This window comes from Brassica rapa, chromosome A03, assembly GCF_000309985.2.
Source record: "Brassica rapa cultivar Chiifu-401-42 chromosome A03, CAAS_Brap_v3.01, whole genome shotgun sequence".
In the NCBI taxonomy this organism is placed as follows: Eukaryota; Viridiplantae; Streptophyta; class Magnoliopsida; order Brassicales; family Brassicaceae; genus Brassica; species Brassica rapa.
This window is the reverse complement of record NC_024797.2, coordinates 19,698,461-19,716,775: the sequence shown is the minus strand read 5'-3', so window position 1 is coordinate 19,716,775 and position 18,315 is coordinate 19,698,461. Positions and strand designations below refer to the sequence as shown.

The window sequence follows — 18,315 nt, the reverse complement described above, 5'->3', positions numbered from 1 at the left end:
AGAACGTTTGCATACTAAATAGCTATTATTAATAATATTATGGGTGCATGTGCCCATAGTGGCTGTACTAGCTTAGCCCCTTGATTCAGCAAGAAAAAAGGTCTTATTATTGTTGAAAATAGTACGGATTGCGGATTCAACTGTTAATTCGAAGTTTGTGCTCGTGAGTCACCGCGTAAAGGCAATGTTCTTTAACCAAAACAAATAAATAAATGAGGGTGATTTTTTTTTTTTTGATGCAAATGTTAAAATCATTAAAATCATTCGAATTCCCAATAAATGACGATGATGACATTAAGCCTCAACTTATTGAACTCTAGTCCGACGATAACCTAATTAATTACAAGGAAAACATAATTAAGTACATATCAAATATTCATCATCGACTGAAACTACACACAAAGATCAAAGTCAACGACCATTTGAATCATAAGAATGTTTTGTATGTTGCATGCACGTCTCCTCTCTACACCAGCGAAGCCAGTTGCAACATTTATTTTCTTTATGCAAATTTGCTGTAATTTTGAGGGGTTTGGGACCATTTCGATCTTCCCGATCTCTGCGTCTTATAAAAATGGCGTAAGATAACTTTTCCACGTTGTAGCAAATGCAGCATATTATTTTCAGTTGCAGAAGAGCAACTTTAATTCTGTCGCTAATTAAACAAAAACAAAATCTGAATGGATGTTTAATTTGGTTACTTTTTTCGTTTAATAACCGTAGGGATCCGGCGACCGGTATCAACCGATTAATCCACGAATCTTGCAGCAGCTACGTATTCTTACCATTTAAAACAGTTTGGATGGCCAACGGGAATCAAACTACGGATTCGCCGTACTAGAGTTATCCCTCAAGTGCCATTAGCATAACCGCGTTGGTTTAATTAATTTAATTTGTTTATTTTCTCGGAGCAAATAGTACAGTAAAAACAAAAAATAAACTTGAAAATAAATTATTTAGATCTCCTTTGAAAGCATGGAAATTTTGTTAGAAAATCAAATTCCAATCAAAAATTGAAATTTTATCAAAAACGAATCTAACCGTCTCTTATCTAATTTTGATTTTATATTCTGAAACTAAAAAAACAAGCAAATTAAAAAAGAGATTTTGTTTTTTAGTTTAAAAGGTCAAAAAGAGATTTTGCCTATATCGACTTTAAAAGGTCAAAAAAGAAAAGAGAAATTCCTAATATATTGCTTTTTAGTTTTTTCACCAAAGAGAAAATGACAAATTTTTTATTAAGGGTTAATAAATATTTATACTCATAGGATTAATTAATATTTAGAATTAAAAGTGAGGTTTTGGAGGAAAATTAAAAAAAAATTAAAATTCAAAAAAAAATTCAAATTTTTTTTTTTAAAATAGTTTCAAAAAGCATTTCAAATGTGAAAAAATGATTTGAAAAAATAATATTTTTTATTAAAAGTACAAAATTGAAAACATATAATTCAAAACTGTAAAAAAAATTTTTTTTTCTTTTTTATTTATTTAAATAATTATTAGTATTTATATATTTATATATTTACAAAGCAATGTCATTTTCTTATTTGTGGATCTTTTGATGACAAAAATTTAAAAATGGCTATCTAAAAAATCCCAAAAAATGATTTTAGTCCTATTGGATCTAATCTATTAAAATAGAGTTCTATTTTTATCTACTATTAATAAGTCATACTAGGACCATCTAAAAAATTACTTAATATTACATATTTCATTATTTACATTAATAATAAAACAAATATAAATATAAATTTATTTTAAAATATAATAAATTCTGTTGAGAAAGAATCTAACAAAATCTTACCAACCTTCTAAATATTTTTATAAAATAACACTTAATTAATTTCGTAAATACTAATATAATTTTATAATTCAATGTTAATTAAAAATTTATTATAAAACAAGAAAATAAAATTCTATACTATTATATATATATATATTAATTATATTATGTATTATATTAAAATAGAAGTACTTTATGAATTAAATATGGGTAAATTATCTAATCTATTAAAATAGAGTTCTATTTTTATCTACTATTAATAAGTCATACTAGGACCATCTAAAAATTACTTAATATTACATATTTCATTATTTACATTAATAATAAAACAAATATAAATATAAATTTATTTTAAAATATAATAAATTCTGTTGAGAAAGAATCTAACAAAATCTTACCAACCTTCTAAATATTTTTATAAAATAACACTTAATTAATTTCGTAAATACTAATATAATTTTATAATTCAATGTTAATTAAAAATTTATTATAAAACAAGAAAATAAAATTCTATACTATTATATATATATATATTAATTATATTATGTATTATATTAAAATAGAAGTACTTTATGAATTAAATATGGGTAAATTATCTATTTTATTTTTAAAATAGTTTCATTTAAATAAATTATCACTCATCATCAAAATGTGTTAGAATTCGTAAACTATATTATATTTTTTTAGAAAAATAAATTTATAAACATAAATTCATTAACATAGGTTAAACTTTTATATTTACAACTACATATTATTTTATTTTATTTTTTTTGAAACTCTCAATAATATATTGTTTAAAAAATAATAATATACAAAAATATAATAGTTTATAACTAACCTTTAGTTCATATACTATTTAAAAATATGTTATTAGAAAACTATGAAATTTTAATTATTCATTCAAAATATTAATGACAAATCAAATATAAATTTAATATTTATATTAATTATAAACATATTCTGAGAGATGAATAAAAATCTTACCGAAATTAAAATTATTTATATAAAATAATGTATTAATTTAGTAACAAAACTATTTCGAAAATCATATAATCTCCCACCTCAAATATAGTTGTGTAATTTTCCAAACAATTTTGACAAAATATAAAATTTTAAAAATAAGTATGCAAACTTAAAATGATAATATTTTAAATTTTTCAAAAGGTATAATTATAGCTAATAAAGAATAATTTCTTGAAATGTAACACGGAAAAACAAACTATGTTATAAAAATTAAAGTAATCTAATATTTTGAAGTCTTAATTTAATAACAAAAAAAACTTAATATCATAACATCCAAAAAATATTATATATCAATAAAATTTACTAAAATAATATGATGGATGCTACCATGTATACAATTTACTAAAATAATAGGTTTATATTCATAATATATAACACTAAAATTAAAATTATATGCTTAAAATGTTTATAATAAATCAAAAGTATACATTCATAAAATGAAAAATATCCGCACGAATGTACGGGTCAAAATCTAGTTATAACGTTAAAACTGTAAGGTCAAGGGGAAATTATTGAATCGCTTAAGTATATTTTTTTAATAGAATGTAAATCAATTCATACTTATTAGTTTAATTTTATTGGTTGCAACAGCCAACTCTTCTTATTAGTTTATGTCAAAGTTGACCTAGAAAAAGTATATCGTGTTTATTTGCTTACAAGTGATCTCCATTACTAGAAAACTTTGTGTTTTATTTTTCTGAATGTCATCCTTTGTACCATTGAAGAATAATGGAGAAACAGCCTCAAGCATTTTGGTTATGTGCGTTGATCTGTATCAATCTTTCTTCCCTTTTACATCTCGTTGAAGCTCAGGACGACCAAAAAGGTATTTACATAAAAAAATTTATGTTTTTCATCCATTTTCGTCAAGAAAATCTTATTTGTTTTGATACATTTGGTTCATGTGTTACTAGGATTCATCAGCTTGGATTGCGGGTTATCGCCAACCGATCTTCCTTACAACGATCCTTCAACCGGATTAACATACTCAACAGACGATGGTTTAGTGCAAAGTGGCAAAACCGGAAAAATCCAAAAGGAATTTGAGGCAATCTTCAGTAAACCGTCTTTGAAGCTTAGATACTTTCCAGATGGTGTCCGAAACTGCTATTCCGTGAATGTCACGGAAAGCACAAACTATCTGATCAAAGCCGTTTTCGTGTACGGTAACTACGATGGTCTCGCCAACGACCCGAGTTTTGATCTTTATATTGGTCCAAATCTTTGGTCAACGGTTGATATGCATGGACGGACCAATGGTACTATCGAAGAGATCATCCACAGGACCATATCTAAGTCTCTGCAGGTCTGTCTAGTTAAAACAGGAACAAGTAATCCTTTTATTAATACCTTAGAGCTACGACCACTTCAGAACAATACTTACAATACTCAGAGCGGTTCGCTGAAGTATTTCTTCCGATATTATTTCAGCACTTCAGATCGCACCATACGGTATCAATCACGCACGCCTTTTTGATTTAACCAAGTTCAGTTTTTTGTTTATGGTTCGGTTTAAGTTTTTCTGAATTCTAGGAAACCATATCCAAACTAGAACCGAATTTCGATCTGATTATTTTTCTTTTATTCTCTCCGTTTCATATTAAATGTAGTTTAATCTTTTTTAATTTTGTTTTATTATAAGTGTCGTTTAATATTTTCAAAGTAAATATTAAATATTTTCCAGTTTTTACCTTTATATTTAGCGTATTAATTAACAAAATCAAATAGACTAATGAATTAAATAGGGATAAAACATATAAATTTTTTTCCTTGATTTGTGTGCAAAAATTTTAAACGACACTTCTAAGAAAACAGAGGGAGCAGCTTTTACTTGGCTTGGGATAATTTGTGTTTTCTTAATCAAATATATATAATTGAATGAATGTACATAAAATAATTACTTCTGGTTTATTCGGTTTGGTTATATCACATCCGAGTTTGGTTTATTTTATGGTCCATATCTTACTATAATTTTTTTGTTTGGTTTGGTTCGTTTATTACGTCCAACCGTATTTTAAATGTAATTCTGATACACGGATTAATATTTGTTGGTAGGTATCCCAATGATATCCATGATCGTAAATGGTATCCGTTCTTCGATTCGAAAGAGTGGACAGAAGTAACTACTGATCTCAATGTAAACGCTTCTAATAGTTATAAACCACCACAAATTGTAATGGCGTCAGCATCAACGCCTATAAGTACTTTTTGGCCATGGAACTTCACCTGGACATTGCCGTCTTCCACTACCCAATTCTATGTTTATTTACATTTTGCGGAGATTCAAACTCTAAAGTCCCTCGATACCCGAGAATTCAAAGTGACAATGAATGGGAAACTTGCCTACGAACGTTATAGTCCTAGAATGTTAGCCACAGAAACTATATTCTTCTCCACACCACAACAATGTGAAGGAGGAAAATGCATCTTGGAGCTAACCAAGACGCCCAAGTCTACCCTGCCTCCTCTCATAAACGCCCTCGAGCTTTTCACCGTGATCGATTTCCCACAGTTGGAGACAAACCAAGATGATGGTATGTCTATAATTTTTCCTTCTTAACTAATCCTTCAGTTTTTATGGGTTGGTTATTCATACTAACAATAATTTTTCCCCTAGTTGTTGCTATCAAGGGTATTCAAAATACTTATGGATTAACTAGAATAACATGGAACGGAGATCCATGCGTCCCTAAACAGTTTATGTGGGATGGTTTAAATTGCAACAGCTTAGATATTTCCACACCACCTATAATCACTTCCTTGTAAGATGAATCTTTATTTTATCTGTTAGTCATGTCACATCAATTTTTCATCTTTACATGAAATGTGTTCATAATTATGTCTTTAGAAACCTATCCTCAAGTCAGTTAACAGGGATCATCGCACCTGGCATTAATGATCTGATCCACTTACAAGAATTGTAAGTTTCTCGATTTCGCATCTGATCACAATAAAACGCTTGTTCACCTTAATTCTATCTTAATTATAAAATATTATGTATATTCAAATGCTTAATCAGAGACTTATCCAATAACAATTTGACGGGCGGAGTACCAGAATTTCTTGCCGGCATGAAATCACTCTTGGTCATGTGAGTCCCTTTGTGAAAATACAATTTCTACTGTCTCGTAGCTTCCTTCTTTACAAGACTGTTATGTTCCTAACTTTGTATCTATCTTAACAGAAATTTAAGTGGGAATAATCTTAATGGCACTGTTCCTCAAGCCATTTTACAAAAGAAAGGACTAAAGTTGAAGTAATTATTATCATACTGTTTATATAAAACCACTTGATATGTTCAATTATCGTAACTAACACTACTGGTAACCCACAGCCTTGAAGGAAACTCAGATCTTATTTGTCCGGATGGATTATGTGTAAACAAAACCGGAAATGGTGGTTCCAAGAAAACGAATATTGTAGTACCGGCTGTTGCATCGGTCGCGTTCCTGGTTGTTCTTGGATCTGCATTGGCTTTCTTTCTTGTTTACAAAAAGAAAAAGACCTCAAACATTGAAGGTAGACACACAAAAAGCTTTAAGATTGACATAAACATTGCAATATATTCATAACATATATGAAAAGTCATTTGAGTGATGCACTGTAACATTAGGTCCATCATCATATACGCAAGCATCAGATGATAGAACAACCAGATCTTCAGAACCGGCAATAGTGACGAAAAACAAAAGATTTACTTACTCAGAGGTGCTAACAATGACAAATAACTTTGAAAGAGTCCTTGGTAAAGGAGGATTTGGGATGGTATACCATGGAACTGTAAATGGTACTGAACAAGTAGCCGTTAAAATGCTCTCACACTCATCTTCTCAAGGGTATAAAGAATTCAAAGCTGAGGTACATTTTAGCAGAGCTTTTACGAAAAATGTAGAAAACATTAATATGCTTAATGGATTCAAATTTTGATTGCATCGTTATTTTAATTTTCTAGGTGGAACTTCTCCTCAGAGTCCACCACAAAAATCTGGTGAGCCTCGTTGGATACTGTGACGAAGGTGAAAATTTGGCTCTCATCTATGAGTATATGGCTAACGGAGACCTAAGAGAACATATGTCAGGTAAGGATATTGAATATTTACAAAGATCATATTTTTTAATGGTGTGTTCACATATTTATATATTGGTTCAAATGTAGGAAAACGAGGTGGATCTATTCTGAATTGGGAAACTAGACTAAAAATAGTTGTCGAATCTGCACAAGGTTTGATATAATTTTGGATATATAGTTATTTATTTTCTTAAACGTTAGTGAAAATGAATCTTGTTGCATAGGGTTGGAATACCTGCATAATGGATGCAAACCACCAATGGTTCATAGGGATGTCAAAACCACAAATATATTGTTGAATGAACATTTCCAGGCCAAGTTAGCTGATTTTGGTCTTTCAAGATCTTTTCCGATTGAAGGAGAAACTCATGTGTCAACAGTTGTTGCTGGAACTCCTGGTTACCTTGATCCAGAGTAAGTTTTGTGAGGTCATTGATTACTTACTTTGTTTCAAATTAATATAAAGATATGTTCTTTGTTTTTCATCATTTGTAGCTTAATGCATACCATTCCTAATGGCATAAAGATTTTTTTTTGCAGATATTATCGAACAAATTGGTTGAACGAAAAAAGTGATGTCTACAGCTTCGGAATTGTACTATTAGAGATCATCACAAATCAGCCAGTGATCAATCAAAGTCGTGAAAAACCACATATAGCAGAATGGGTTGGGTTAATGCTTACAAAAGGAGACATCAAAAACATCATGGATCCAAATCTCTATGGAGATTATGACTCTGGTTCTGTCTGGAGAGCAGTTGAACTAGCAATGTCGTGTCTAAATCCTTCTTCAGCTAGAAGACCAACCATGTCTCAAGTTGTTATCGAAATAAACGAATGTTTAGCATATGAAAACTCACGGGGAGGAACGAGTCACAACATGAACTCACAGAGTTCCATAGAAGTGAGCATGAACTTTGATATTGGAACTACCCCTGGACCTCGCTAAACTGCAAAAGCTATATAGATCTTTCGTTCTATTGAGTGAATTTTTCTTTATTTAAAATAAATGTTGGTTTTGTAATGAATTTCTGTCATTGGTGAATGAATTTCTGTCATTGTTAAATGTTTTATTTAATGTAATCAAGTTGAAACAGATTTTCTGAAGAATAAGTTGAGGAATAAGGATGATACTGGAGAGGTATATCATATCGGTTGATGGTTGTGGACAACTGGATGCTGTTTTCTTTAATTATAAGCTAAGAAGTTGCCAAGTTGATAAAGTAATGAAATATTCAACTTTAGTCATCTAATGTGTATCCTCTGATATGAGAAGATACTTTGTTCTTGATTTTTTGTTTCCCCTATAATTATGGTCTTAGAACTACAAATAATAAATGGACATGTGTATCATGAGGATTTTCTCTTGGAATTCTAATAATTAGTACTTAGTAGGACCAAAATCTCGGATTTATTAAGATATATAAAGGGTAATTGAGGTTATGCTAATCTTTCCAAAAATAGGTACAGGAACATCTTTGTCTAAAACGTTAAATGGAAAAAAAAACAAACACCATAACCGTTCAATTAGAAAGTCAACAAGCATGATCAATTCTTCTAATCTCCCCAGCTTGCAAACCTCCATCGAATCCTGACTTTTCTTTTGATTATAATATAGTTTAAACATTATAATATGATTGTTTTCTTAGAGTTTTTTGTTCGCGGGAGTCAACTTGAATATAAGATCTTGTGATACTATATAAATGATTATATTTTGTCTACCAAATCATCCAATTTAGATATTTAACTTCAAATCTTTGTAGCGTTATTAAATAAACCTTTTTCATAACAAATTACCAAACCTAGCCGGCCGGTTGTATCTCGGATTGTTTCATTACTTTGGTGACTATTAACTTAGAAATGATAGTTACATATTTACATTGCACTATATATTAACTTGATAAACGTTGCACGACGGATTTTAATTCCATCCCATAGCCAAGTTGCAATAGGCCCTCACTACGAGACTCCTCCAAATTTATAGCTTGTTTTGGTTTAATTAGACCGTTTGTGTTTTCTTTTCTTATCTTTCATTAATATACAATGTGGGTTTGAACCCAAATAGTGATACATGCACGAGACTAACACAAACCAGTTGCTGTCATGATTTTATCCGTTGATGTAGTCTATGTATACATCACTTTCTTAACAATGAGTCTAACACATTATTGTGAGTTATAAACACATGCAGAAAACATAGTTTCATTTTTAATAACAGGTTATTATTCTTTATGGAGTTTTTTGGATTTAGAAACGATAAAGGAACGTCCAGTTTTATAGTGTAGCCAAACCAGACTACTAAATGGGTTGCGAGCTTACCGGTATGGCACTGAAAATACACCCAAGTCAAAAAGAAAATCACATCCATCACAAGAACAACATAAAATACTGTTAAACGAAGAAGATGGTGTTTAGGGAGATATTAGGGGAGAAAATAAGACAAAGACCAAAGACAAAAAAGAAGAATAAAAAGAGAGGAATGTAAAGAGATGCATGTGGTGAGCATTTTAGGGTGTTTGAGTAAGGTGGAGTTATATTCTCAAGGCGCACGCCTTCAACATTATTAACTCTTTGCTAATCTCCAAAGAATGTTTCGATTTAAACACTTCTGTGAACTAATATTATTAGATTCATAATAATATTCTTCCACTAATAGTATTCAGCAATCAGCATATACCTGCATATATACATACTAAATTTTGGTTAGCAGTATTATCTTGAAAAAAACAGATCTGAAATCAATATTTTTTCTGGATAATGTTGCCAAGTGGCAATATAAAATTATACATGTATAAAAATATGCAATTTAATAACCTTGCAATATATATCATATACGGGTCCTGAGAATCTAATTTATTACTATTATTCGAAAAGAGTTCTCCATGAGTTGTCAAAAAAAAAAAGAGTTCTCCATGAAAAGATAAAACTTTTTAACAAGACTAAAAATAGAGAGAGAGAGAGAGAGAGAGAGAGAGAGAGAGAGAGAGAGGCACTTTCTAAAAACTTTTGCTAAATTAATAATCATCGCTTCATAATTGCAATTATTTATTTTCTCTAACAGTAGTAGTATATATAACAAAGGGTGAAAATATTGCAAAGATAAATAAATTAGCCTCTTTTGGCTCTGTTTTCCACAATTTCAGAAATTACAAAACTAAAAACTTTGTATAAAAAAAGAAAGCAAAAACAAAGACTTGAAAATAGAAACAACACTAGCCGACGCACCATTCTCAACACAGAAGTGCCTTTCTTGAGAACTGTTAAAACAATCAAGAAGCTATGATTATGTTAATGATGATGACAATGATGAACCGATGTATTATTCAACACTCTTGGTGATGATGAACCTGATTAGGATTTTGAAAGGGAATAAAAGATGGGTGAAATAGTGGAAACGAAGAAGGTGAGGAGAAGGAAAAATTGGTTGGGTCAAGCTTGGGTCTCAAGTTTTCTAAAGCCTTTACTTGCGCTCTAAGGAACTTGAGATAGTTAGCAGCTTCATCAAGCATTGAAGCAGTGTCCATCTTAGTCCCACCTGGAACCAAGTTCTGTAAAACCCTAATCTTCTCGCTTACCCTCTCCCTCCTTTGCCTCGCTGCTACGGTTTGAGGATCCGTTGATATCTTCACGTTCTTCCTCTTAGGTTTCTCAACGGTCTCCAACCCTAAATTCACCGGTCTAAACGCAGCAGCTGTGTATATCATCTCTTTCATCTGCGCAATGGCCTCTGCATCTGGCTCGACGTTATCAGACAAAGAAGTTGAATGTTGTCGGAAACTGATGTTTGAAGAACCATCTCTGTCTTTCTCTGTTCTTGGCTTCTTGGATTTTGATTGATTCTCATCGTATATGAGCTTGAAGTTTCCTTTCTCGGATTCTTCTTGAGGATGGCCAGCAAGACAGAAGTGACTTCCTGTCTCGTCTCTGTTTCCTCTGTTTCTCTTAAAAGACTTAGCCTTTGTTGTTGTGATCTCTCTGTTCTCAGACTCTGCAGATGAGACTCCACCAAAGCTCCAAAGAGTCTGACAATCTGAGAAAAGCTCAGAGATCCCTTCGTCGTTTTGGATCGATGTGTTGTTGCTGTTCGTCGTCGCTGACAGCAAACAATCGATCGATGATGGATCTATCGAAGAATCTCTGTTTCCAACATGTTGATGATGTTGAGTCTCACCAATGATTCCAAGATCAGAGATGAAACAGCTGCTAAGTTCATTTCCTCCCCAGATCAAATCTGATCCTTGATGCTCCATGATTTTACTCTCTCGGGTCATTCCATAGATAGCTTCTAATCCTTCCATTGGATCAAACGCAACTCTGAGAAAACAAACAAAACCAATGTGAGAAACAGAGTAAATTTTGCAAACAGAAATGAAACCTTGATATTTTTGATTCTTTAACGAACCTTCTTGTTTTAGAATCAGCTGTACATGAAAAGGTAAGACTGGAAGAAGAGAACAAGCAGATGAGTCCACAAGAGATATAAACCCAAAAAGGAAAGAATGTGAAACAGGGGAAAGAAACATAAAAAAGAACTGCTCAGAAAGGAAAGAACGTGAAACAGTCTGTAACTCAATTTATTTTCTCTGTCTCTGTTTCTGATCTAATGAGGTCTGCTAAGAGTTACAGATGTTTTGCTATAAAGAAAGAACTTAAAAAGCCTATAGACATCTATGCATATTGCATTTACCAGATTTGTTATTCTGCACGTCTATATAGATAGGTACAAGCGCGTGAGTTAGAATAGAAAGTATTTGATCGCTTAACTAAAGATTATTTTTCATTTACTCTGAGGTATCGTTCACCAAATTTTATGATAGCGCCATATGCGATTTGGATGATATTTATATCTGTATGAGTTTGAATTCAAATATACTCTGTTTCCCGAAAGTAAGATTTTCTCGAGTATTCACGCTTATTAAGAATTTAATAAATGTTTATAATTTAATTTAATTTTTACTTTATTATATATTTTCCAATAATTTTTCACCAATAAAATTTAATAAATTTAAATATTCTCAATTAATATTTTTCAAAAGTATAAAAAGTATCTTAATAATATAGAAAATATATCTTTGTGGAACAAGAAAAAAATCTAAAAAATCATACTTTTAGGAACGGATGGAGTATTAAAACAACACAAAAATGATACCATTTTTTACAGTGTCTATTTTTTAATGTGAGAGTTATATATTAAGTTCATTTATGCCGCCATTTATTTCACCATGAGCATTTTCAATATATTACTCCATTTATTTTTTAACTCCAAAATAAAGTTTTTTATCCTGATTTAATTTTATTTTAGAGTACAAAATAGAATGATAATTAGAAATAGAGTGATGAATATAGTTACTCTATTTTTAAAGTAGATATATTTTCTACTATATTGTGTACTAAAAAAGAAATAAAGTTGGAGAAATTTTTACTTCAAAATAGAATTTAGAGGAAAAAAAAAAGGAAATGTGGTTGAAAATTCTTGAGATAAAAATTTGGGAGTTATTATGGTTTCTCTCTTGTTTTGCTATCTCGTGTTTATACAACGCAAAATGACGACAATGCTATCAAACAAGGGCACAAACCCTAAAAACAATATGTAGGCATTGTTTTTTTTTTTTTTTGAAAAAGGGCATTAGACATTGTTTTTTTGCCAAAGAGTTTTCAAAAATGTAGACATTTAAGTAAAAATGTATACATAAATAGACATAAAATAACATGAAATTTTTTAGTTACGCTTTTCCGATTTTATAAGAACAAATTTACCTGGACTGGATTTTCGTACCAAAATTTTTTTTTTACCTGGACTGGCTTCCTCGCAACCTAACCGTTCAAATCGAACAACGTGTTGTCCAGTCGGAGGTTACATAGTAGTTCCAAAAATATTAGACTCCAGAACTGAAATTATAGTTAAATAACGATGAGATTAGTTTAGACTACAAGTGAACAAGTTACATATGTTATCGGTTTTGTAAAAAAGTTACACGTCCTCGGTAATGAGGTTTTTTAATTATTATAACCAAATGAGTATGTTCAATACTTTCTTTTAATGTGTCAAATTTATTAATCAACAAAAATACTTATAAATGTATAAAATTTAAATTTTCAAATCAGCAGAAGTAATTTTATCCACCAAATTATTACAGTGTCCTAGTGAGATCGTTGATTAACACGAATACGGAATTTCAAATCACCACCCAATTTAAACTTGATTCCTCTCTAAACCAGATTTATTAGCTACCTATTCCATGTATTTATTTAAAAGCTCGTGAAAGTTGATTCAGTAGTGACTTGAAATTCAGTAATCGTGTAAAGGAAGTTTATTAGGATATATTCCATGATTATCTACTTGTAATATATATCTCGGATAGACTTAGGAATATATCCTTACGACATTAGGAATAGGATTTATAGAGTTGTATATAAACAGACCATTGAGGTCAAAGATGAATACAAGAAACTATTTATCGAATACATATCTTCTCATGGTATCAGAGCCACGAAACTGATATTCCGATTTTTTCACGACTACCTGACTCTCGAAACTACGAACCCACGACCCACGATCTCTTGACTCAACGGCGATGTCAGGAACTCTTACTACTACTACGAAAGGTCGACGAACGATCTCTCCCTATGATTTATCGGCTAGTGATAATCCAGGAGCGGTCATCTCTCAGCCGTTACTCAACGGGCGAAACTATGATGAATGGGCGCAAAATCTTCGCGTAGCATTAAGTGCTCGGAAGAAATTCGCCTTCATCGACGGAATCATACCAAAACCAACCTCTGATTCACCGGACTTTGAGGACTGGACGGCTAACAATCACCTCTTGGTCACGTGGATTAAGTTGACGATCGAACCGAAACTACGTTCTAATCATGCAACAGCCTCAAGAAGCACACTGGGATGCAGCCTTACATGTTATACGTTACCTAAAAGGAACTCTTGGTCAAGGTATTTTACTACGATCCTCGCCTCCTCTACATGTTACAGGATGGTCGGATTCAGACTGGGAAGGTTGTCCGTTGACGCGACGATCACTTACGGGCTGGGTGGTCCAAATTGGGTCATCCATCATATCTTGGAAGACTAAGAAACAAGACACTGTTGCTTTATCTTCCACCGAAGCCGAATATCGAGCAATGACCGAGGTTCTTAAAGAGATGAAATGGGTAAAAGGTCTCCTACATGATTTTGGCATATCAACCGGACCTATGACACTGCGGTGCGATAATCAATCTGCAATTTATCTGACTGCTAATCCAGTTTTTCACGAACGTACGAAGCATATTGAGGCGGAATGTCACTTTATACGCGATCATATCATCAATGGAACGATCATTACGAAGCATGTCACCTCAGTCGATCAGTTAGCTGATATTCTCACCAAGGCATTAGGACGAAAGGAATTCGACATTTTCATCTACAAGTTGGGCATTCGAAACTTGTATGCTCCAACTTGAGGGGGGGGGGGGGTATTAGGATATATTCCATGATTATCTACTTGTAATATATATTTCGGATAGACTTAGGAATATATCCTTACGACATTAGGAATAGGATTTATAGAGTTGTATATAAACAAACCATTGAGGTCAAAGATGAATACAAGAAACTATTTATCGAATACATATCTTCTCAAAGTTCATTCAAAATCAATGTCAGATTATTAACGGGGGGCTATCAAAATACATAGTATAAGATTATTATACATATAGGTTGGTATGAATATAATAGTTTCTGCATTCAACGAGCATCTTTTTATGCAACCCTAGAAGATATATATATATATAATAATTGATTGCCCCAATAATATATAATAATTGATAAAATCATACATCACCACCAAGACTTGTAGAGAGAGAGAAAAAGAGATCTACTTTGGGTCCGGTGAACGGCCGGCGCGTGAGCGTCCGTGCCGTCACCGGAGCCCTTCTTCTTTTGCTGAAGTTGTTCTTATTAGCCTTCTCTCCGCCGTCCTGCCAGCGATTTCCTTGTCAGAGTTCTGGTTCCGCTTCTACCCCTAGCGGTGGCTCGGCTCTTGGAGTAATGACGCGTTCGATTGGAGGTCCACGGTGGAGAGGGAGAGTCTTGCATGCGTAGTTGTGATGGTGGTCCGGGAGATGGAAGCTTATACAGATCCGTCGGCCTCGGTTTTACACGGGAGGTGGAGGCTTACTCAGATCCACCGTCACCGCTTTTTGCTTCCGGGAAGGGGAGTCTTCTTCAGATCCGCCTTCGCCGGCTTTTGATTATGGAGAGTGGAGGCTTCCGAAGCTCCACGCTGCCTTTGAGAAACCCGGTGTCTTTTGGGTTAAGGTTACCAGTTTGAGTTGGTTTCAAGGTCGGCGAGGTTGCCGTTAAGGTGGGTGTTTGGGTCACTGCGGATGAGATATCGTTCGACGATGAAGCTCTCCGGCGATGGTGACGGTTTTAAAGGGAAGAAATCAGAGGTTCTCGGTTTCGCTTGTCTAGGGTTTGAAGTGATTCAAAGTCGGTGGAGATCTCGATGTTCGATGGAACTCGCCGGCGTGAAGACAGTGCGGTGAAGAACGGTTATGGGTTCGTTGGAGGCTTGTCTGTCTCACAGCTCCGACGAATGCGGGTCTAGATGGTGTTGCTCTGGCGGCGTTGAGGCGGAGGCGGTTAAGTTGATGCGGTTGCAACGCGTGTTCGCGTGAATGGAGCAGATATCTCCATGTGTCCTGCTTCCCTGACTGCCTATCCGACCAGGCCGTCCGGTTTCTGGGTCTTGGGCGAAGGCCCATTTAGTTTTTTTTGTTAAGCATGTTGGATTATGGGCTTTGAGATGGTTTATGATGTACTCGGGCTTTGGCCGATTACTGGGCTTGGCCCATTTATTTAATCTAAAAAACATTGACGGAAAAAAAAAATTGATAAAATCATACAGTATATGATTGTGCACTTGATGAAAAAAGAGATATAATTTAAAATCTGCGAGTGCTTGAGCAGAGAAAAAGGACTGGCATCCTTTTAGCATCGTGCGAACTGAAAAGTGTACGGGCAAGATCGAAACGAAGGTGGGGTTTAGGTTTTGGGTTTTTTTGTGAATAAAAAGTTAAGGTTAATTGTCTTTAATGATAGAATTAATCATGTTCAAGCTGCAAAAGTAACTCATCATAATCATACAAGTACCATTTTCTTATACTTCTAGAGTTCTAGGTGTTAGTTTAATTTACCTTTTCGATATCATAATCAGTCATTAGGGGTCAATATGTACATCTCGATCTATCTTGTAACGTTTTTTTTGTAAGCAAATAGTACAAAACTGTTTAGAACGTAATATTAAATAATAGGTTATAACAAATCCGGTTACAAAAAAAAAAAAAAAAAAAAAGGTTATAACAAATTCTTTTTAAATACTTCCTGTATTCCAATTCTCTGTCTAGCCATGCAATTAACAGATAAAAGTTTTACCATATCTTAATCGATTAAAATATTATCCAGAGTAGATTTCAAATTTAGTTTTACATTATATAACATCTTAAAAGTAAAAACGCCAGATTTCGAGTGTATATTTCGGATTACAAATAATCAAAACATATATCAAATTACATCAATATTACAAACATTCCTTAACATATCCATACAAAAATTACAATCACTTGAGTCCTCATGACAAAAACTTGATGATGATTTTCTACAATTAGAATTGATAACAAAATAATATGGAAATTTTTTTGGGCTAAGAAGATATAGCAACATGAGTGGGAAATACAAGAAGACCTATCTGCCCAACCACATGTCTTGCATAATCCCGCAGCTCATTCAATTTTTTTTTTGTTTTTTCTCTTATAATTCTCAACTTTGTTATATCATTTGTTCGGGGGTTCTTTTTCCTTTCTCACTTCATCTTTTACCACCTACCATCTATATTATATATTATAAACACTGGGTCGGTTCAGAAGTTAAGTTATCTAATCGATTTAGGCATATAATTTAAGAAAATATATTTTCATTTATTTTTACATATTTAGAAATTTTATTAGTATTTATATTTAAATATATATATATATATATATATATTGTATAATAATAATAGTTGTGAGAAAATGTAGCATTGTCTATAAAACTGATAATAATAAATATATTAAAAATTGCACTATTAAATTATATTTATTTTTAAGATGTGAAATTTGAATTAAGAAATAGTTTTGGTAAAATTATAATTGACTATATAGTCAAATGTTTATGACAATATTGATAATATTACTATATAATTAAATTTATAAAATTATTTTAATCAATTAATATTGGAAGCTAATTAGTATATAAAGTTTTAATATGACTTATATTATTTATATATTATATCAGATACAAAAATATAAGACATATTATTAAAAAAAAATCTTAAGCATCTAAAAATGTTGAATTTGCATTGTATAGACGGGTCAAAATCGCTGATCTACTAAAACGCATTTGCCCTCATGCGTTTTATAACGTGCAATTCTCATAAAAAAAATCCTAAGAAGAGTTTTTTTTTATCACAAGAGCACATAAGAAAAAAATGAACAGAAAAATTCATTAAAAGAGTAAAAGAGTTGTTAACTATATCAAAATAAAAAATATAAATAATTATTTAATTAAATAATAAAATATAAAAAATAAAAGACTTATCATTATTTTTAATAATACATTTTTCAATTCAAACTTTTGCTTTTTTGTTATTATTTCCAAAAAATCAAAATTTTATTTTAAAATATAAAAAAATTATTTTTGACACTGTTTATAATTTTAAATATTAATTTTTATAAAAAGTATTAAACCCCTACCAAATCCTCTCCTCAAATCTAAACGGGGTTAGTAGATTCTAAAAGTTATGTTGAGTGTAAAAATATATATACATTGACTTATAAAATTTGTTATTTTTTTTAGATTGGTACAGATTTCATGAATTTGTATTATTCTTTTCTATCATTCTTTTTGTAAGGTAAATATATGATTTTATATTTTCTAAATCATTTAGCATGATTATTTTTATTTTTATTGGAAAAAATGTTTATTTGTTAAAAATAAAATAATAATAATACATATAAAATTATATTAATATTATAAGATGAATATTATATTAACACCTTTAACAATATTATATATTTGTTTAGCAATTCATATGTTATTTTAGTTTTTATTTAAAGATAAAACAATACAAATATAATTATATATTCAAAAACGTAAGTATATGAAATGTAATGAATTATAATTTTGGACTTATAATTTGGATTGAAGGTGCAATAGATATTTAGTACGAATAATTATTTGGTTTTATAGATATTAGCACATTGATTTTGAAAATCTCATGAATATATATGATATTTTGAAAGTTGTGTCTTGTGAGTAAAAATGAATATAATTCAAATAACACTAGATTTAGTCAGAATTAGAGAATCAGTAATAACTAAACTTTTTGAATAACAACGGATTTTA

At 31.4% G+C, this 18,315-nt stretch overlaps 2 protein-coding genes across 2 annotated transcripts; one reads left to right on the top strand and one right to left on the bottom strand.

Moving 5' to 3' along the window:
* The first annotated feature begins 1,367 nt into the window (after nt 1-1,367).
* LOC103859903 (receptor-like protein kinase At3g21340) lies at nt 1,368-10,036 on the top strand. Its single transcript, XM_009137498.3, has 13 exons — nt 1,368-3,632; nt 3,721-4,258; nt 4,862-5,340; nt 5,424-5,568; nt 5,655-5,726; nt 5,826-5,897; nt 5,991-6,062; nt 6,141-6,325; nt 6,420-6,664; nt 6,759-6,885; nt 6,963-7,028; nt 7,100-7,289; nt 7,416-10,036. The coding sequence occupies exons 1-13, from the start codon at nt 3,536-3,538 to the stop codon at nt 7,822-7,824; spliced, it is 2,697 nt and encodes an 898-aa protein (XP_009135746.2). The 5' UTR covers nt 1,368-3,535; the 3' UTR covers nt 7,825-10,036.
* On the bottom strand, nt 9,974-14,190 carry LOC103859902 (transcription factor bHLH87). Its single transcript, XM_009137497.3, has 2 exons — nt 11,278-14,190; nt 9,974-11,189 (listed from the first exon to the last, which is right to left on the bottom strand). Exon 2 carries the CDS (start codon nt 11,171-11,173, stop codon nt 10,199-10,201), a length of 975 nt encoding a protein of 324 aa, XP_009135745.1. The 5' UTR covers nt 11,174-11,189; nt 11,278-14,190; the 3' UTR covers nt 9,974-10,198.
* Between the last annotated feature and the right edge of the window lie 4,125 nt (nt 14,191-18,315).

Bases quoted from the DNA above. Each gene is read 5' to 3' on its own strand.
- LOC103859903 (XM_009137498.3), top strand. From the start codon at position 3,536: ATGGAGAAACAGCCTCAAGCATTTTGGTTATGTGCGTTGATCTGTATC. The intron at 5,569-5,654 runs GTAAGATGAATC...TTATGTCTTTAG, and splicing joins CCACCTATAATCACTTCCTT to AAACCTATCCTCAAGTCAGT. The intron at 6,886-6,962 runs GTAAGGATATTG...GTTCAAATGTAG, and splicing joins CCTAAGAGAACATATGTCAG to GAAAACGAGGTGGATCTATT.
- LOC103859902 (XM_009137497.3), bottom strand. From the start codon at position 11,173: ATGGAAGGATTAGAAGCTATCTATGGAATGACCCGAGAGAGTAAAATC.